The 20,429-nt window shown below is 36.3% G+C and overlaps 1 protein-coding gene across 18 annotated transcripts in view; it reads right to left on the bottom strand.

The window, feature by feature from the left end:
• Positions 1–6,051: 6,051 nt before the first annotated feature.
• The window catches only part of SCEL (sciellin), a 111,680-nt gene continuing 97,302 nt past the window's right edge, over positions 6,052–20,429 (bottom strand). For 15 of the 18 annotated variants that reach the window (XM_059684894.1, XM_059684896.1, XM_059684897.1 and 12 more), the window contains 7 exons: positions 20,059–20,121; positions 18,313–18,405; positions 17,517–17,588; positions 15,658–15,732; positions 12,252–12,360; positions 10,158–10,260; positions 6,052–8,474 (listed from right to left, as the gene is read on the bottom strand). In XM_059684894.1, the coding sequence (XP_059540877.1) occupies positions 8,458–8,474; positions 10,158–10,260; positions 12,252–12,360; positions 15,658–15,732; positions 17,517–17,588; positions 18,313–18,405; positions 20,059–20,121 (532 nt within the window). In that variant the 3' untranslated portion in view covers positions 6,052–8,457. The remainder of the gene's footprint in view (positions 8,475–10,157; positions 10,261–12,251; positions 12,361–15,657; positions 15,733–17,516; positions 17,589–18,312; positions 18,406–20,058; positions 20,122–20,429) is intronic. The other 3 variants (XM_059684912.1, XM_059684905.1, XM_059684900.1) reach the window with 2 other exon arrangements.

The raw sequence follows: 20,429 nt of genomic DNA, 5'->3' as shown, positions 1-20,429 counted from the left end.
TATAAAGCATCTCATGTTAAATGGGATTCAAAGGGACTGTAAATTCAACAAATTCAATAGTGACACGTACAGAGTACAAAAAGTAACTGGTGAAAGAAGAAATTTATAGAAATGCAAGCTAAAACAGAGCTTATTTTGCAAATGATATGTTTACACAATGGAATACTATTCAGCCATGAAAATGAAGGAAATCTTACCTTCTGTAACTGCAAGAATGGACCTGGAGGTTATTATGTCAAGGGAAATAAGCCAGTTAGAGAAAGACAAATACCATATGATCTCAGTTACATGTGGACTCTAATGACATAATAAACTAACGAAGTAGAAACAGAGGCATGGATACATGGAACAGACTGTTAGAGAAGAAGGGCATGGGGGGACTGGATGAAAGAAAGTGAAGGGATTAAGAAATATATATAGCACAGAGACACAGACAACAATGTGGTGGTAGCCAGAGGGAAAAGGGGGTAGGGGTAGATGGAGGCGAGCAGAGGGGGGAAAATGGGGACAGAAAGAGACATTGCTTTGGGCAATGAGCACACAATGCAGTGTGCAGATGTTTTGCTGAGATCTGTATGGTTTTGTGAACCAATGTCACCCCAAAAAATTCAATAAATATTTTTTAAAAAATTAATCCGGAATCATAAAAACCACAAGTTAAGTAGGAGTTAGCAGTGTGTCACAGAAATTTTAAAAGTTAATGAAATCCTGAATTATCTAAATAAGAGAATGGCATGTGAGGCTAAGTCTGTTGCTGTGTTCTGTTCTGATAAGATCATTTTGCCATTTATTGTACTCATTTAAAAACCCCATAGTTAGTGAAAGGGACTCCAGTGTGCTGGTTTCCAGCCCTAGTGTTGCCTCTGATAAACTGGCTATATTACGGAACTGTTCAGGGACCCAGGTCCCTGATTCTCCATATCCGCAGATCCTGTAAGTTGAGGGCATCAGGCCAGCATCATTCTCAAATGGCCACACAGATTTCAAATCCTTTGTTCCTCAGGAAAGACATGTTAGCAGTGAATGGAGGGTCTCATCACAGTGTCTTTGTATACACAAAGAGACGTTTATAGGAGACCCTGAGCTACCATCCACTGATAAGCCATCACCCGGGATGGGTCAGGAACCCTGAGACTTCAATCTGCTCCCACAATCCACTTCTCCATTTTCCTTTAGAAATAGGAACCTCAACATGTGTGCGCAGACACAGGACTAGGAGCAGCATTTCACAACCTCCCTCCCAGTTAGGTGTGGCCACTGGGATATGTGTATCTGGAGCAGGGGCAGCTTCACTGCATCCTTTCTTTCTCTCTTCCCTCAGGCAGGGGCACAGTTATGGAGCTGTGGGCCGGCTTTGATCATGAGATACTAGGACAGTGGTTCTCAACCTTCCAATGCAGCGACCCTTTAACACAGTTCCTCATGTTGTGGTGACCCCCAACCATAAAATTATTTTCGTTGCTACTTCATAACTGTAATTTTGCTACTGTTATGAATCGTAATGTAAATATCTGATATGCAGGATGTATTTTCATTGTTACAAATTGAACATAATTAAAGCATAGTGATTAATCACAAAAACAATATGTAATTACATATGTGTTTTCCGATGGTCTTAGGCGACCCCTGTGAAAGGGTCGTTCGACCCCCAAAGAGGTCGTGACCCACAGGTTGAGAACCGCTATACTAAGAGGTGGCAGCACAACTTCATGAGCAGAGAGACCACTTCTGCTTTGCTTTGACAAAGAGAAAAACCATGCCTGTCTGTTTGAGCCACTGTATTTTAGTGGTTCTTTGTCCTAGCCACTTGGTTCTGCCCTAACTTATTTGGAAACTGGTCTAGAACTAGTGTGCTATCCTACAAAAGCTGAAAATACATGGTATCAGCTAATTGCTTGTGAATATGGAATAATTCTGCAGGCTGGAAATCTGATGACCCTTGTTATGCCATGGCAGAATATTTGGCCGAGTTCTCTTACCTTAGCTATGGAGCCCATCATTCAGAATGTGAGGTATATGTTAGCTGCTTCTTACTTTATTTAACAAGATACCTTGAGAGAGATGAAAGGCCTAAATTAGCCAGTTAGCAAACATAAATGTTTAAACATTATAGTTCGGCTCTGTCAGGACCTGTAATCTAAATGGACTGAGAGGCTAGTGATAGAGGGCTTAACCAAGCTAGAAAAAACAATGGTAACTTTATGGCAAAGAGCAAGAGATAACATTGTCTCAGAAATTGTAACAGGGTCTTCCATTAAATGTTCTTCCTCAGAAAATAGGAATCAAGACAATTGCAAAGGTCATTTAATTCCGGGGTGGGGAGCCTTTTTTTCCTGCCAAAGGCCATTTGGATATTTGTAACATCACTAGAGGGCCTTACAAAATTATCAACTTAAAAATTAGCCTGCTATAGTTGTTCAAGCATTTAATTAACTCACCCCTAATGCCTTGGCAGGGCCAGACCAAATGAATCTGCAGGCCTTATATGGCCCGTGGGCTCACCGTTCCCCATCCCTGATTTAATTGAAGGAGAGAGGGACAAGCCAAGCACAGAAGCCATTAAATAAGAGAATCAGCAGACAGAAGTATGACCACCCAAGGCCTTTGCTAAGGTCACTTTCACACAGAACAAACTAGAAGCAAATAGACTGGAAGCCTTTAGTAAGACTGTTTCAAGCGTTTGTAATACAGTTGAATTTATATGTAACATTCTGCATTCCATCCTTGAATCCCCTGCCCCTGACCATCTAAATGAGATTTTTAAAATTTGCATATATCAAGGTTCCCTCTTTGTACTGTAAAGTTTGATGGGTTTTGACAAATGCAAAGTGTTATCTATTCACCATTATAGTACCATACAGAATAGTTCAATTGTGCTAAAAAAAAAAAAAAAAAAAAAGCCCTATGCTTACCTCTCCATCTCTCTGAGCCCTCAGCAATCACTTGTCTGTTTGAACGTGTAGGCTTTGCCTTTCCAGCATGTCATATAAGTGGAATAATACATATAGAGCCCCTTTTCAGATTGGCTTTATTCATTTAACAATATACATTTAAGAAGTATCCATGTTTCTGCAGATTTGATAGGTCATTCTTTTTTATTGCTGGATATTACTCCATTACATGAATGTACCGCTTGTTGAGACATTTGTTTATTGAAGAAGATCTTGGTTTCTTACAGTTTTGATGATTATAAATAAAACTGATATAAACATTCAGCTTTTTGAATGGACATGTTTTTAAATTCACTGGGTAAATATCTAGGAACAAAATGGCTGAATCCTATGGTAAGACTATGCTTAGGTTTGTTAGAAACTGTCCAACTGTCTTCCAAAGTGGCTGTACCCTCTTGCATTCCCACTAGCAATGCAGGAGAGTTCCTGTTTCTCTGAATCCTGGCCAGCAATTGGTATTCTCAGTTTTCAGTTTTCAGTCATTTTAATAAACATAATGTAGTTATCTCATTGTTATTTACAAATGATGTTAAGCATCTTTCATATGCCTATTTGCCATTTATAGATATTTGCTTATGTGTCTTTAAGATATTTTGCCCTTTTTAAATTTTTTTTGTTTTCTTATTGTTTAGTGTTAAGTTATTCATATATGGGGGATAAGTTCTTTATAAGATATGTGTTTTGCAAATATTTTCTCACAGTATGTAGCTACCTTTTTATTCTCTTAACATTGTCTTTCACAGAGCACAGTTTTTAAATTTTAATAAAGAACTTTTCATTTTTTCTTTTATAGATTGTGCTTTCTGCGTTGTATCTAAAAATTATTTATCAAGCTCAAGGCCATATTGATTTTCTTCTAGAAATTTTATAGTTGTATATTATACATTTAAATGCAATCCATCTTGAGATAATTGTTAATTTTTTTAAAGATGGATATAAGGTCTGTGTCAACTTTCTTTTCCTTTTTTTCTTTTCTGCTCTTTCCTTTTTCTTTTCTTTTCTTTTTTTTTTTTTGCATACAGGTATCAAATTGTTCTAGCACAATTTTTGCATGTGTTGAAGACTATATTTTCTCCATTGCATTGCCTTTGTGCTTCTCATAATCAGTAGACTATATTTGTCTCAACATAATGTAAACTGTTCATGAAATTAAAAATATTCAATGACATTTTAATGACACAAATATAAAAGGTATAAATTCTACTAAATGCCAACATTATTTGATGATGTTGATTTTTAATGATCCATTATGAAGGCACTGCCATGATCTGTCTCCTGCCTGCTTCTTCAACCTCATCTCTCCATGTTCACTAATTCTAGCCCCCTGGCAGTCTTTCTATTCCGAAACCACACCAACGTTGCAGTTGTCTTAGGGGCTAAACACTGTCCTGTGGGGGACTTTGAATCCAATTTGCCTTTGTAGGCCAGAAGGGCTCTTGAAACTCATGAACTTTCCTTTTCTCTTGGGAGAGAATGTAAAATTAATAAATTGTAACTATCAAAAAAGTTATACCATGATCTGAATGTTCCTTTCCACCAGATACATTAGTCATATTGCAACAAGAGAACAATGTAATGTTTATATAAAATTCCTAGGAGAAGTTTCTCCTCATCTGAAATGATGCTGCCCAATCTCCTAATGTTTCTATTTGGAAAACAGAAAGGGACTTGATTCTTAATGCCTTAAAAGAGGTGAGGAAACCATACCTGCCTGCTTATTCCACTCCAGATTGGGGCTGGTTGAGACCCAGCTCTGAGGCAGTCAGCAGAGCATGCCTGGGGGCTCCTGCAGCCAAGTGGGTGACTTTTAGTCTGAGGTCCAGGAGGAAGCAGCCATTTGGTGTAACTCGCCCGAGGGCAGGGAGTTGAAAGCTATCTAAGAGATATCTGAATATTGTCTTGCGTGAATATTCTTTCACTGGTCTCTGTCTCCTGGCATCTTTGAACTTCCATCTCATTTTTTTTTTTTTAAAGAAGCAAGGACAAGGTTAGTCCAGAAAATGGTCTGGTTTTGACCATTATTGTTCACCACATTATTTTTAAACTCCCTCTTCACCTAACCACTGTATTTTATTTTCTTCATGGGCCTTATTACTTTCAGAAATTGTTGTGTTGGTTTTCTGTCTTTCAAACTCCTCCTCCACTCTCTCTTTAGAATGTAAATTCCATGAGGACAGGAGCCTTGGTATTGATCTGCACTAAGGTCTGGAATATTGGTTCTAAATGAAGATTTTTAAGTTATTGAATAATAGATGAATGAATGCATGAATGATGGTAGATTATAAACCAGGCTTTTTTAAAATACAGAGCCTGGCACAATTGGGCATTTCAACGTATTAATGAGAAGAATGTATCAAAATGAATACAGAGGCAGAGACGTAAAACATCTTTCCCAGATGGCATTTATAACACAATGATGATGTTGAGTCCTCTCATAGTACAAACCTGAAACCATTACCTAATTCATCCACTCGAACATTTCAGTAATATCTCTCAGAAACCATGCCTCTCAAATGGCAAGACAAAGACACAGTAAATAAAATTCAGAATGGTGTCCAGTTTTGCACTGTGATAAAGTTAACATGCAATTCTAAATTACATACAAAACACCAGACAGCTATTAGGCACCTAGCAAGAGAGGCCATCTAAGAATGGGGTAGGTTAGAAAGCCAATAATCTAAGCTTTGCATTTGAAATAGCAGGGAATAGGCCCATTAGGGAAATAGCCTGCCCACATTAATGCAGATATTTATGGGTGCCTCTGGGAATTATTGAGTAACATGGAATAGGTGAAACTCTAAAAGCCATTTATTTACATTGTACCAAAATAACCAGTAAATTCAGTAGTACCAAAAAATTTTCATTGTCAGTTTGCCATGTTGTAGACCAAACAGTCCCTTGTTTTGGTTAGAGTTCTGAATCAGGAAAATGTGCCAAACCCTCCAGATTTTCTGTTGTAGAAAACAACTCAGTGAGTGAACCACAGTGAGAGCTGGCCATTCCCCACTCAGACCTAGTTGTAAAAGTGACTGCAATCAAACAGCTAGGGATGCACAGATTACTTCTTGAAGACAGTTTTATTTCTTGGCCTTATTAAAAAAAAAAAGGATACTATTTTAACAAATTCTATTTCTGAGATTATTATATTTCTGCCATTTTGCTTTTTAGAAGGATATTGTCCTATGAAGTGATTCATTCTCTTTCAGGCACATCTCTTAATTGGCTGCAATATAAAGAGACCTTCCAAATTGTTTTAAGAATCGGTCATTCCTATAGTGTGAATAAGCCCAGACATGATGAAGCTGACTAGGTGATCAGAAGCCCTTCTCTCTCCACTCCGTATTTATTCCATTTTTACAACAGCTTTTGGCTTAATTGAATACATTATAGTGGAAGACAGGGTCCATTAAACAGCTTCAGAAAAGTGAGAAATATGTTCCTTTTAGGGTTTTTTTTTAAATGAAGCATTATAAAGTAGACTACTTTAAAAATGGCATTCAAATGATTTTTAATTACTACAAATGCATTGAGATGTTAATACACTTTACATAAAAGGCAGGGATACTATTCCATCCATCCTTTTCTGCCACGAATTCCCAACTCTAAGAAAATGATTTCTTTTGATCCACTCTGATAGCATGTAATTAAGGAACAATAAAACATATGGCTCAATTACCACTGCTTCTCATCAAGCATGAATTAATGAATATCAAATTATTATTAATTGTTTTTTTCCTGGCTCCTTTTTACAGGACAACAATTATACATTGCTGAATTTTGATAAGCATTTTGTGTTTAAAACCACGGGCTAGTCTCTAAGAAGAGCAGATGCTTGAAATCATCATACAGAAGACTAATTCTTTAAATTTATCAACATTTGAAAAATACATGATTATCTTTTTTAATCTCCCTAATTTATGTCAGTTGATTACAACTGCTTTAAACTTCCCCCAAATGACACCCTCTCCTCATTGTTCCATCAGCCTTCCTTCAGGAAGCATTTGCTATGTACACATAAAATAATTTATAAGTTCAATGTCTCAATTTTAACAATAGTCTAAGTTCCTCACATATGATTACTGGATTTTCAATTCCTTGAAGAAAAGCTCTTTGAAAGTAAAAGCTATAGCTTTAGAAGCTAAATAATTAAGTTAACCACTGTGGTATAGAATATAATAAATTGTGATCACTGTAATTGACAAAATCAATGTCAATGAATGATATTTATAGACACGCCACAAAATGATTTTGGTATCACTGATAGTTCATTTTATTTGCATAAGCCATCTGTAAATATAAAGTGCTATGTAATATGAATAGATGTAACATGCTAAAGAACAAGTCTTTTGTAGTCCATAACCATTATTTCCTCCTAGATTATTTATATAACCAGATTTTGAAACACATGCAAAAAATTAACAAATTATAATATGTAAAATACATGTCATATAATTTTACCCATTACCCATAAGCCAATGTCTTTCTGTTTTTAAAAATTATATCTGCAATAAAATGAATAATGACACGAAAGTTAAGCTGTTCAGATGTCCTCTCCAGTTCAAAATGATTAACAAACACATATTCAGATATACAGTGGGGCCTTGACTTACAAGTTTAATTTGTTCCATGACAGAGCTCATAACTCAAATTACTTGTATGTCAAATCAAAAGTGAACGAGTGAGACACGTGATGCTGGGCTGATGTTGTGGCGTTCACTGTGATGTTCGCTGTGCCAACTAGTGGTGGGGTATCTGAAGCTGGCTCGTAACCCGAATTTTAGCTCACAACTCAAAGCAAAAAATTGGCCAAGAGACAGCTTGTATCTCGAAAAACTCGTTAGTTGGGATACTCGTAAGTCAAGCCCCCACTGTATTTCTAAAGAGCAAACAAAAAGTTGCTTTAGAATAATTTGAGGATCAGAAAGGGGCCTTTGGGACAGTTTTCAATGCCCCTCATATTATAGATTAAAAAAAAAAGAGAGACCAGAAATTTCAAATGACTTTCTGAGGTCCATATGACTTTATGTTATTATTGGCCAAACTGTATAAGAAAATTTCTATCAACATTTCTTTTGCACATGAAGGAAACATATCTTGCTTTCTTGACAGTTTGTCAATAATGTCCACAAATCCAAATTCTTAGGCAAACAAAGGTGAGACAGTGAGAAATGTGTTTATAACAGAAATCATGATGCACAGCTTAATGGAGCAGGGGTGGACCTGCTTGGGGCGATGATGCTCACAGCAATCAGGAGCATCATGCCTTTGACATTGGTGACTGAAACCACTTGAATTTTTGATGACTGAATCTATCCAGATAACAGATGGTTCCCTTTATGTATATGACCTTTTTGAAGGCAATTATGTTATTTATGCAATAGCAGAATTGTTCATTGTATACAAAAGTCAATCTTCAGAGTAAAAGCTTTTCTAAATTACATATTCTTAAAATAAAATTTTTTAATTCCTTAATGAATGCTTTCATCTTGATTTCCATGTGCCAGAATTATTGAATCCACTTTGCTGAAATTTTAAAAGAAAATAACAGTTAGATATGCAAATTCAGTACAAAAGTAATTCTATGACTAAAATTCTTTAAATAATCATTCATCAAGGGGGTCATGGTAGATTCAGCATTTTACATTTTCTTTCTGCTTCATTCATCACTATGGTTTTGGGTCACACCATAACTTTGAAGGACTGTTGCCTGGTACTCATATTTAGGAGATGTCTGAGAGTTATGTTTTGACAACTTAAATTTACTATAAGAATGCAAAGCTGCCCTGGCTGGTAAGGCTCAGTTGGTTAGAGCCTTGTCCAAAAGGTTGCAGGTTCGATTCCTGGTCAGGGCATGTACTAGGTTGCAGGTTAGGTCCCAGGTAAGGGGATGGGGGGGAGGAGGGGGTAAGGGGGGCGTGTACAGGAAGCAACCAGTCAATGTTTCTCTCTCATATTGATGTTTTTTTTTTCTCTCTCTCCCATGCTCTCTCTCTCTAAGATCAGTAAAACAGATCCTCAGGAGAGGATTTTTAAAAAAATGCAATGCCTATGTACACATAGACAGGAAGGAAGGCACAATGACTTCTGAGTCTTTTGGTGGCCACACCTCCTCCTAAGCTATATCATGGATTTCTGGGAGGCTGGAAGTTTTAGAGCCGCTACCATATCATCAAGGCTCTTGATATAATATTGGATCATTAAAAGGCTGCTAAATTAGAAAGAAGTAGAATATGAGAACTGGCTGGGGCAAGCAGAAAATAAAAGGCAATGTATGAATATTATTAGGTTTGTTCTTGTTACTGATTCTGCAGCCTGATGAAAAGGGGGTTTCTTAATATTTTTCAGAGCATTTTCCACATTTGTCACCAAATTCCATATTTTGGGTACCAGGTAAGAATCACAAATGTTCCCCTTTCATTCACCACTGAAACATCAGGAACCCAGCTGGCCATGCAGTGCTTTGACCAGCTCCCCAATATTATCTTGGTTATTGTATCTATTTACTATGAATTAAAAATAAAATGTTGATACTGGCTTTAAAAAAAATGAATCAAGTTTTATAGGACTTTGGTTTCCTAACTTATTGGGTACTGTGCATGTCTTTTAAATAAACTTTTAAAGCTTTCATGATAAATTTACAGGAAATGTGAGCTAAAAATGCAGGTCATTAATGTTTGCTTCTCACATCATTTATGCTAATGAAAGCCCAAATTATAGTAATGTTGATTTTAAACTGATAAAAATACTTACATGCTATATTTAATATAGAATTTAATATTTAATTACATATAATTAACTTTACATTTTCCATGAAAAACATTACAAGGCATTTAGCATAATAACCAAATTAGGTAGGAAAGTATATTTCAGTGCAAAAGTAAAAGGTAATTCACAGATATGGACTTCAATTCCAATTATTTGAGCAGAGAAGATCTGTTTTTGTTTAGAAAAAACAGAAAATGTTCTATAATAAATAATCTCTTTTTTTAGTTATACCTATGCCGGGTCTGATATCAAAGACAATATAAATGTTGACTGATTTTATACCATAAAACAAAATACTATCATACTATCTGCAACTGAATTCTTAACTAAATATAATTAACAAAATGTGTTTTGCTGTATTAAAATCCTTCATTTTCAACAATATTAAATGCTCATTAATATTAGCAAAAGTAACAGTTTCTTACAGAGCTTAACACTTACCCACAACTTTGGAGTAGCAAGGTTCACAGTGTATTGTCCGTTGATAAATCCAAATACTGTCTCCCGCTCTCAGGTTTTCCAAAGGCCGCTGGCATATTTCACACTAAAGGAAAAGGCAATATATGAAGTTTACATTACAAATAAAGTCTAGATTCTTAGTGTAACAGGATAAAAAGCCCTTTCAATTCAGTCAGTACAGTTCTCAATATTAGCACTCAGGTGTAGCCTCATGAGAACCCACAGAGAAGGTGAGAGTGTACTTGTCTATAATCCACATGCAGAACTGTGCATTTCAGGGCATATCTTCCAAAAGTTTCTATTTAACTCACTATAGAGTAGATATAAATTTTCAAAAATTGGTTATGCTAAGCACAAGATCATCAGTTGATATGTTAAACAGAAACATGAAGCATAGTTTCTGTTTGCTTATGCAATCCAGAGTTCAGGCATACACACAGGACATTAAGCAAACATTAAGCAAAACAAATTTCTGTTTGTTTCCCTATACCCTTAAGAGGGTATAGGGAAAAGCTTGTTTTGAGTTGTGTTGGTTAGCTTGCTTTAGACCTATGTTCATGAAACAAGTCCACTGTCCATTGGCTGACTTTCAAGCATGAAGCTGTCATTGATTGGTTGGCTCTCAGAGACCAGTTCATTGAAGCAAATTGGCATTGATTAATTCATCTTGTTTAAACCAGTCTACATGGTTCTCTATTATCCTGGCTATAAAATAATCCATCTTTTTCTAGGAGTGTGGGACATTTTTATTCTTAGTAGAATTTTATAATTATGTTGAAAATGAAAATAAATAATCCCAAATACAACAAATGGGAATTATTTGTATTTACCAAAACCAACAACCAGGAGAATTTCCTTATTTTAAAATTTTTTTCTGCATACTAATTTTAAATAAAGAACTATAATCTTTTTTTACTGAGTAAATTTTAATAACTAAAAGAAAGTTCCATTTTCTCACAATTAAACAATTATAAAATTTTTCAGAATATATTTTATATAGTATTCTATATAGTATGGCCTAAAGTTAGATTTATTTTTGCTCATAACTAGGCTACATATTTCTGATTGCTATGTATCACTGAAGCTACTTGGAGGAGAAACAATTACAATACAAGCTGTCAAAGTATTGCAGCTACTTGACTGAGTTAGGTAATTTCCATCAACTCATAGAATGTCAGCACAAAAAGAACCCATAGAGTCAGGCAAATAGTTCTCAAACTGGCTGCCCATTAGATCTACCAATGCCCAGAAATCATCTCTGAGAGTCTTGATTTAGTTAGTACTGGCCCCAAGCATTCTATTTTTCTTCTAACCTCCCAGATGATTTTAATGTGCAGTCATTAGTCTAGTCAGCTTCTTAATTTTTACAGATGACAAAACTGAGGCCAAGTTAAGTTAGGTGACTGTCCCAAAGTCACACAGTCATAGTTAGTGACAGAGTTAGAAAACTTAAACTCAGATCTTTAGATTCCAGTTGAGTGCTCATCTGGAAAAACTAAGATGTTACACAAAAAAACTAAGATGTTGACCTACTCAATATTATTTTGAGAAATAAAAGCAGTGGAATATGAAAATATAAACTGTGAAGCATTCTACTATGTAAGCTTTAATGCTATTATACTGACCACAATTAATCGTGCTCTCAAAAGCAGACTGAGTTTCAACTGCTGTTAAGCTTATCATCCTAACTGATAGCACTCATAAAGAGCTGCTAGCTTTCTTCTCAACAGCTTTCGCACTTTGTTATATATTTTATGCAATGCATGATTTATTAAAATGTTGCAAAAACTTTTATAAAGAAAACAAGTGTTTACCTTTTCATAGGTTTAAATCTCTAGTGTAGGAGGAATAAATGTTTCAGTAATCAACTCTAAGCCTAACGCCAAGCCAGTAATTTATAAACCTTTGAGGTTAGGCTAAAGAACTCTGAGAAATACTTAAGCAATGCATTATTAATGTGGATGAGAGTGTTTCTGAAAGCTTTAACTTCATCTCATGTATTTCATTAAATAATTATTTTTATTCCAGTCATTATGCAATTTTATATTTAGTTAAATACAATACACATATCCTTACCTTGAAGCAAGTGGAATGGCAGCAAATTTGTAATTCATCTAAAATCATTTTGGTTTTTGTGCCCAAGGGCTTTCGGCAGTAGGTGCACATATCTCTTTCAATGACAGACCTAGAGAGATATTAGCAATTAAAAATAAATTTGTCATCATACAAAAGACAAATGTATTCCCCATAAAGTCATGTGGAAATGATGTTAATTTTGTTGATTCCTTAGGAAATGGTAAAAATTGAGGAAAGTTTGAGATTTTACTTACTTTAGTGATAGAATTGATTCTTCTAGTTACCTCAAAATAATACCAAATAATTAACAGAAAGGAAGGTCTCAAGTTATTAATTCATTAGCAATCAAAATGCAGCTGGACAGGGCAAAGATAATTACAGTTTCCTAACTGAACTAGTTTATAAGTGCCCCTTGAAGCTCAAAGAGGATTTTGAATTATTAATTTATACATATCATAGAAAAATTATACTATAGATTAATATAAAATTTTAACTATCAAAACATTCAATAGGACAAAATAGAACTTCATTCAAGAGTGTGTTGGTAAATTAATAAATCATAGATCCCTAGTACCCTAGGGTCTAGGGATCTAGTCATCAAAATGCTCTCCTATGACACTACACTTGGTATCATTAAAAGACAGAATACTGGGCTACATTCTATGACAAAATTTATATTCTCCAATATGATATAACACCCCTGCACACACAAATTTGATGAAGAAAAAAGAGTTTTATTATTTACTTTGGAAAAATAACGTTTAATAATAAATGAACTGTACATATTTAATCAGCAAGTCCAAAAAGACCTTGGGTCACAGCAGAGCCTTAAGAAAAGCCAATAATTATGTGATGCTTTTCCTTTTGGAAGGTCTCAGGACTGCCTTAAATAGCACCTTGAGGACTTCACTAGTTTCAGGGTTGTTGGCATGCAGGCCTGAAATTTTCAGAGCTGGTAAATAATGGAGTGGTGAAAAATCAAAACAGCCAATACTTATATAGTGCTAATACGCTTAATAAGTACAGTACATTTTCCATGCACTTTGCTTATTTAAACTCAGTTATTCTTCACATCTCTGAGAAGCAGATGCTATTCTTTTTATCATTTTACAGAAGAGTAAACTGAGGCACAGAAGGGTGCCTGCCAGACAGTGAGTGAGTAGCAGAGGTAGGGCTTGAGCAAGGCTGCATGGCCCCAGGGTCCCTGTGCTACCTTTGGGCCTGCCCATGAGGACAGCTGGGCTCACATTGTTGACATGAATGAGTCATACCCAAGAGCCAGGATGATCCTGTCATCTAGCCCAGGACTAGAAGCAGAGAGGAGGGAAATGAAAGGGAGGAGGAGGTGGAGAGGAGAGGGATTGGAGTAGATAAGGTTGTCTGGCTTTACATGTTCAGCCAGTCAAGTAACCTCTTCCTAACCCTTATGTATAGAAATAACAACTTCCTCTTGCATCTCACTCTATAGCTACTCGCTTATATAATCCTGGCAAATATTTTCCTATGGACTCTACACATATGTACACACACTTCATGTCCCATGCAAGCCCTTCAAGAGTAGAAGACAGGCACACTCTATCATTCACCCATTCCAGAGGCACTGAGCTAGGAGCTGGGAATATAAAGAAGAGTGAGACAGTCTCTTCCAACGAGAAGCTTCTTGTCTACTGGGGTAGCCAGGTGTGTGACTAGATGATGGCAGCATATTATAGACATGTGGAAAGAGTTCGGAGAGAACAGCCAAGGGCGCAGCTAATCCCAGGTGATGGCAGGAAAGGCTTGTGGAAAAGTGTCATGTGACTTACAGCTTGAAGAAGAAGGAGCCCTCTAGGTGCGCTCAGTGAGGTAGGGAGGGGCATGATGGGGGATTCGAAGCAGAGTGACCAGGCTGTACCAAAGTGCTACTCAGTGAGGGTGTCTGGAGTGATTGAACAGTAGTCAATATGCAGGAGCAGGTTCTGAAGGCCATAAATTATGTGCAGAGGAGTTTGTCTTAATCCTGTGAAGTGGGAAGCCGCTTTAAGTGGGATTAGTATGCTTTGATAAGAACTGTGGGGACATGGCTCATGTCACACAATAATCAACATAAAAAGTTGCTGGACTTACTGGTCTTAATAGAAAATTGACTTCCGCTTTCATGGCTAAGAAAAATTTCAAGGACCACTTGAGGACCAGGACTGAAATTCTTCATATTAAGAGCAATTCTTCTATGAAGAATATTTTCCTTAAGTTAACACTAAAGATATGAGCCCAGGGAAAGCTCCAGTGTTGGTATTGTCCTTATTAAAATCACACTGTTAGTCAAAGGTGTTTTCTAAGTATGTGAGGGATCCAGCTCTGGTACTTGGGCACCTAGGCAATATCCCTATCTCACGCTTGTGTAGATGACTTCACCCCTCAAAGAGCAATGACTTAAAGTTAAGACACTGAGAGCATTAGTAATGCGCAAAATTTTATAAAAGTGACAGAGGGGATATAATATCTGTTTTGTTGTTAATCCTCACCTGAGAATATTTTTCCATTGATTTTTAGAGAGAGTGGAAGGGAGGGGGAGAGACAGAGAGAGAAACATCTATGTGAGAGAGATACAGCAATTGGTTGCCTCCCACAAGCTTCCTGGGCTCTTCTATAGAGAAACACTGTCAGTAGAACATCGGACATTTGCATTACAACTGGTTTCTAGTGGTTGGGATATAATGCTAATTATTTATTTTCATTTCTTCCACTAGCAATCTGCTGGCCACACTCTCATGAGTGTCATCTATGTGCCCCACTGAGCATTAAATGTTAAAGGGTGATCACTAACAGCAAAAGCCTGGGGTCGGTTTACCAGCACAAAATTGATACTCATTGTAACCCCTCCTGGGAACGGAGTGTGGGCCCAGAGTGGGTCATGGCATCATATCCACACAGCTGTTTGTAAGGTGAGATGGCTTTAGAAAACCGCGACGAGGGAGGGCTGAGGGCACAGTCTAGTGATGCAATGAGACCTAGACTCTCATAATGTGGTGGTACTGGGGCTCCTGGGAATCAGCAAAGCAGAGGGGCTGTCCTGGGGGCAGCTATAAGGCACAGAAGATCTATTGGAATAAAATGCATGAGCAGCAGCCCAGAAGCCAAGGCACAAATTCCTGGGTGCAGAGGTTGTAGTACTTCACACACAGGCTGGGGTCAAAGTAGTTTTACAGATGTTCATATGGGAAATAATACAAATATTAGTAAGTAATAATATAAGAATAAATTCTGTTTCACATACTCAAAACTGTAACCTACCTTGGCCCCACCCTGTATATAACAATCACCATCACGAGCACCATCTCCAGTACAACAGACAACAAGAATGTATTAGTATGTACATAGATGTGTGTGCATAGAATTTTATGTATGGAAATATAGACACACTCACCTATCTGAAGTTGAATAAACAGTCTGTATGTATTTTCCAGAAATGTTCTCCTGGTAGCCATCCTTTGGTGATTTACTACAAACAACACATATGGACATGTGAGACCTGGGCTCTTTCCCTAGTGTTAGTGTATATACCTGTAGACAGGTGAGAAAGCACACACACCTCCTCATGCAGCCTTATTATTATATCCTTTGTGATGTTACAAGCCAGGATAATATACCAATAGCCTTTTTTCAATCTGGAGACATATTGATACACAGCCATCTCCAAGTTCACACAGATAATGAGGCAAGAGGGCACAGCAAAATATGTCATTTTTCATGAAATTTATGCTTGCGCCTCCCTCACATATTTACCATAAGAAAGGTACCTGTAGTCTAACATAAAGGAAATGCACAAAGTGAGAGCCAGTGCAAGCACAGGTACATGTACATCGCTCACATGGAGAACTAGAGACCCTTCAACTTTTACACAAGCTACAGAAGATTTTATTTTTACTTGAATACATCCAATAAAGATTAGTTTAGTGTGAAAGCAAAAAAAAAAGTGCATAATTTTTAAAAGTCCTCCATGTTTCATTTCTTAGGTGGCTCCAGTTTGTAAGCGTCACTTTCCTGGAGACAAATGAAATCTGTAATGCACCAACCAACTGGCTGCTCATAATTGCTTGCCAGGTACATATGTTACCTGGGCGTATATTAGGAATGGAAGCAATATGCTCCTAGTGTGAGCAAGATACCACTGCCCTCCCTTGGGATTTTTTAATGAGAAAACTCTCTTTCCCTCCCAATTGCCCGTAGGCAGACTGCTGTCAGAAATAGACTCTATATTATGGAACACATAACCCACAATGCTAAATAGGAGTTTGCACATATTTTTGCATGACACGTATATCATTACTCCCATTTCAATGATGGGGAAACTGAGACTTGAAGTGGTTAAGCAGCTTTGCCAAGGCACACGGTCAGTAAATGACAAAGATTCAATCCCAGGTCTGATTCCAGGGCCTCGGCACTGCACTGCACCATCAGTGTAGACTTTAGGGAGAACTGGATTCAGCGGAAAAATCAAATTTGGGGGCTGCATTTTATAAGATAAATTATGTGTGGGGTTTAGAAACTTTTTTTGGATGGTTGTTCACCTTCTGACACTGAATGGACTGAATTTCCTTGAGTCTCCTCCCCTCAGAAGCCCTCCCAGATGCTCTGCTCTTTGGTTTCTTTGAAATGGGCTCTGATGAACACAGTCACCTATATCTGCATTTGCATGCCCCACCATCACATTACCCTGCAATCAGACTAACTCTTGTTTTTATTCTCCTTGAAAATCAAATGCGCACTTCCCTGGTCTTGGTTGACGATTTCCTCACATCCATCACACAACCAGCAGATTTTGTGGGACAACAATTCCCTGGAATTTGGGCCAGAGTATATCTACCAAAAGGTATACCCAGTATTTCAGATAAGTGGCAAACAACAGTGGCTACTACCATTTAATTAAAGTGCAAGTTCAAATTAGCATAGACATTCTTGTGTGATTTTATAAAGCTAATTATACATATATAGTCATGTTCTCACATAAATATATATGAAAACTTTCAAAAGGCTATCCTGTTATGTATGCATGTGCTATATTAAATTATTAGTCTACCAAATGACTTTTTATGATTATTTGATAACTACTTAATATTGGAAACATCATGAAGAATTTTATACCTAGAATCCAATGTACTCTTAAATGGTCTTCTATTTGAAAAAAATATATAAGTACACTTTATAATAATACCATTTCTTCTTAAACATAGATCATTTCAAAATTGTAAGTATAGAAAAATATTTTAAATAAATTTCCAGCACCTGTTCTCCACATATGTTCTCGTGTACACAACAGTATCCTTTGGTCCTGCAGGCCCGGTGTCAGCATTGGAACTGGGGAAAAACATTGAGTTTATATTTAAAGTTTATGTACAAGAATAATAAAAAATAATAAGGCTATTATTCAATCCAATGCAAAAAATACTACATTACTTCTAAGCTATTACCTTTTAAATATAAACATTAAAGTGGTATTAATTTATTTCTGCAAAATTTCCTATGTCTCCCATCTTATTCCTGCCTTCCACTGGCTTGGCCTATTTCTAGAATACTAATATGAAAATTGGTCACTCACTAAATCTGCTGTAGAGCATGAAGATTACTTTGAGTATTTGTGCACTCTGTTTTAGTGTCTTTAACGGGACATTTAGTTTCTCTGATGTCCCATTCATATTTCCAAACCATACTTGTCCCCTCAAATCTCAAACAAAAATGGACCTTAACTAAACATAACATCTGATTTTAATGAAACTTTTAAATCTAGTTAAAGAATGTCAATGCCAATGTCACAATCATGCTTTAAATAAAATAACAACAAAAAACACACCATACTGTAGACTTTTTAGAGAAAAGTTACATTTTACACCTTCTTACCCATATGTCCCAATTTACCAAGGACCAAGTTGCTAACTCAACACCTTTGTGTAAGCCTGCTTAGCCTCTAATAAAATGAGAAATTTCTGCATTTGAAAGAAGGGTCAGGTTATATATGTGATGTTTATTAAAAACAGAGGAAGAATAGTCCTGTCATTTGTTTTATAATTGACCAAGATACCACCTGAAATTCTTCCTAGCTTCATAAGAATGAGTAGTCGTTCTGGTGGACCGGTTGTTGGGAGCATCAGCCAATCCATTGACTTGGCCTTCTAGCCTGAGAAAGCAAACAAATATTTGCCACTTAAAAATCAAAGCCACTTGGAATTCTTCTTATCTTAAATTTTTTTTCATTTTATTAAAATTCTGTTCAAGTAACAGGAACCCGTTTATGTTTGCTGGGTTTCTGCACAGGTACACAAGCAGAATACATGTCCTATTTTACTTATTCACAGAAACCGCCTTTAAGAATAATCTTTAGGCATATGACACATTATCTAGTACTAGGATGGAATACTTTTTATTAAGGGCAGGGACCACCTGAACTTGGTCCTGGTAACATTTTCACAGCAGCAGTGCCATTTTAGAAAGCTTTTCATGTACAATATATCTGAGAGTTTATCAATTTAATGAAAATTATCCAGAGGTTGCTTGGAGAAATTCCAGTTTTCATTTTATTTTTAATGGAAAGCCATTCTTTGAAGATTGTAGAAGAATTTTGACTTAGATTTCCGCTAATCTCAAAATGTCACTATGCTTAACAAAGTATAGGCATATTTGCTTTTTCCTATGAAACAGAGAAAAATTCTAAAGCAAAAATAGTGAAAGGTTTAGCTCCTTATTCTCCTCCATGTTAGTAAACTCAAATATAGAAATGGCATGAAAACCAAAAGGAAAGTTTAGCTGCCTCCTGCACGCCCCACACTGGGGGTTGAGCCTGCAACCTGGGCATGTGCCCAGACCAGGAATCGAACCGCGACCTCCTGGTTCATAGGTCGATGCTCAACCACAGATCCATGCTGGCCAGGTGATGATTGAAAATTTACTCTTTCATTTTATCAAAGGTTTTATTAATACCAAAAAAAAGAAGGAAGATGATTTGGGAAGCTAAGAGAAAGACAGAAACTACCTGTTAGATCTGTTAGATGCAAGAGCCTTCTATACAATTTGCGGGGGGGGGGGGGGGGGAGGGAATGGAACAAGTAACCTACCTCTTTTCCTGATTTTCTATTCTCTGCACAAAATATCAACAATATCACTTCTTTAGATTAAAAAAACTTTTAAACAGAAAAGGCAGCTGCACCTTAGGAAGATAGAAAATAGGACCCTACTGTTTTTCAGGGTTCCCTCTATATAGATAGGGAAACGAATTGCTACTATGGAATAATTTTTTATTCTTTCCTAATTTAAACAGTCTGTAACAACAATAAAGGACAGTTTCTACCCAAACCTTCCTATAAAAGCAACCAAGGGACAATAGTTTTAAAGCCATTATACTGTGTGGTATCAAGAAATTTCAAAATTAGGTCCTGTTTTGTGGCAGCGGTGAATTTGTGTATTCTTTTAGCACCAGGCAGCCAAGGAAAATATTCTCAGTGTGTTTTCTGCACCACTGAAAATCTACCAAGCAACAGTAAGTAAAAATAAGTCTTCACAGGCCAAGTGCAGAAATTTGAATTTTCATGATGCCTTTTATACTAAGCAATAGGACAGCAGACTTTTAGTCAGAAATTTTAACAGAATTTTAATTTTAATAATTTTTTCCTATATCAGCTTATTAATCACCTTGTACATTGTTCTGTGTTGAGATAGTATTTATACTTAAATACCATACTATAGTGCAATTCCTTAGAAAACATTTCAAGTTTACATAATTTATGCAGGCTCAGATAGAATTCATAAAATAAAAGTAAATTAAATTAAGCCTTACCTTCCATTCTTATTTTTGGGTACATTAGAATTTACTTCAATTAAGTTTTCCAGGTCCCGATCTCTATAGAAAAAAAATAAATTATATACATATATATTTTTAGTTACAATATAATTTTAGGAAAATTATCTAGGATAAGCACTCTATTATTTCATATAGGAAATAAAAAACAGAATAAAAACTTTAAAAATCAGTACACAACCTTAGACATAGATATTGTGGTATAAAGCTATGGGGCATTAAAAATCTGACATTGAGCTGTTGATCTATACAACTCAAGGATGAGAGCATGATGTTATGAGACAAAGAACTGATCTTTGGAAGGTTTGATAAATCTGGTCTGGAAAGAAACAACTGATTGATATTCACAT

The sequence above is a fragment of the Myotis daubentonii genome, chromosome 2 (assembly GCF_963259705.1).
Source record: "Myotis daubentonii chromosome 2, mMyoDau2.1, whole genome shotgun sequence".
NCBI classification, from domain to species: Eukaryota; Metazoa; Chordata; class Mammalia; order Chiroptera; family Vespertilionidae; genus Myotis; species Myotis daubentonii.
The sequence above is the reverse complement of the archived record's forward strand: the minus strand, read 5'-3'. Positions and strand labels throughout refer to the sequence as shown.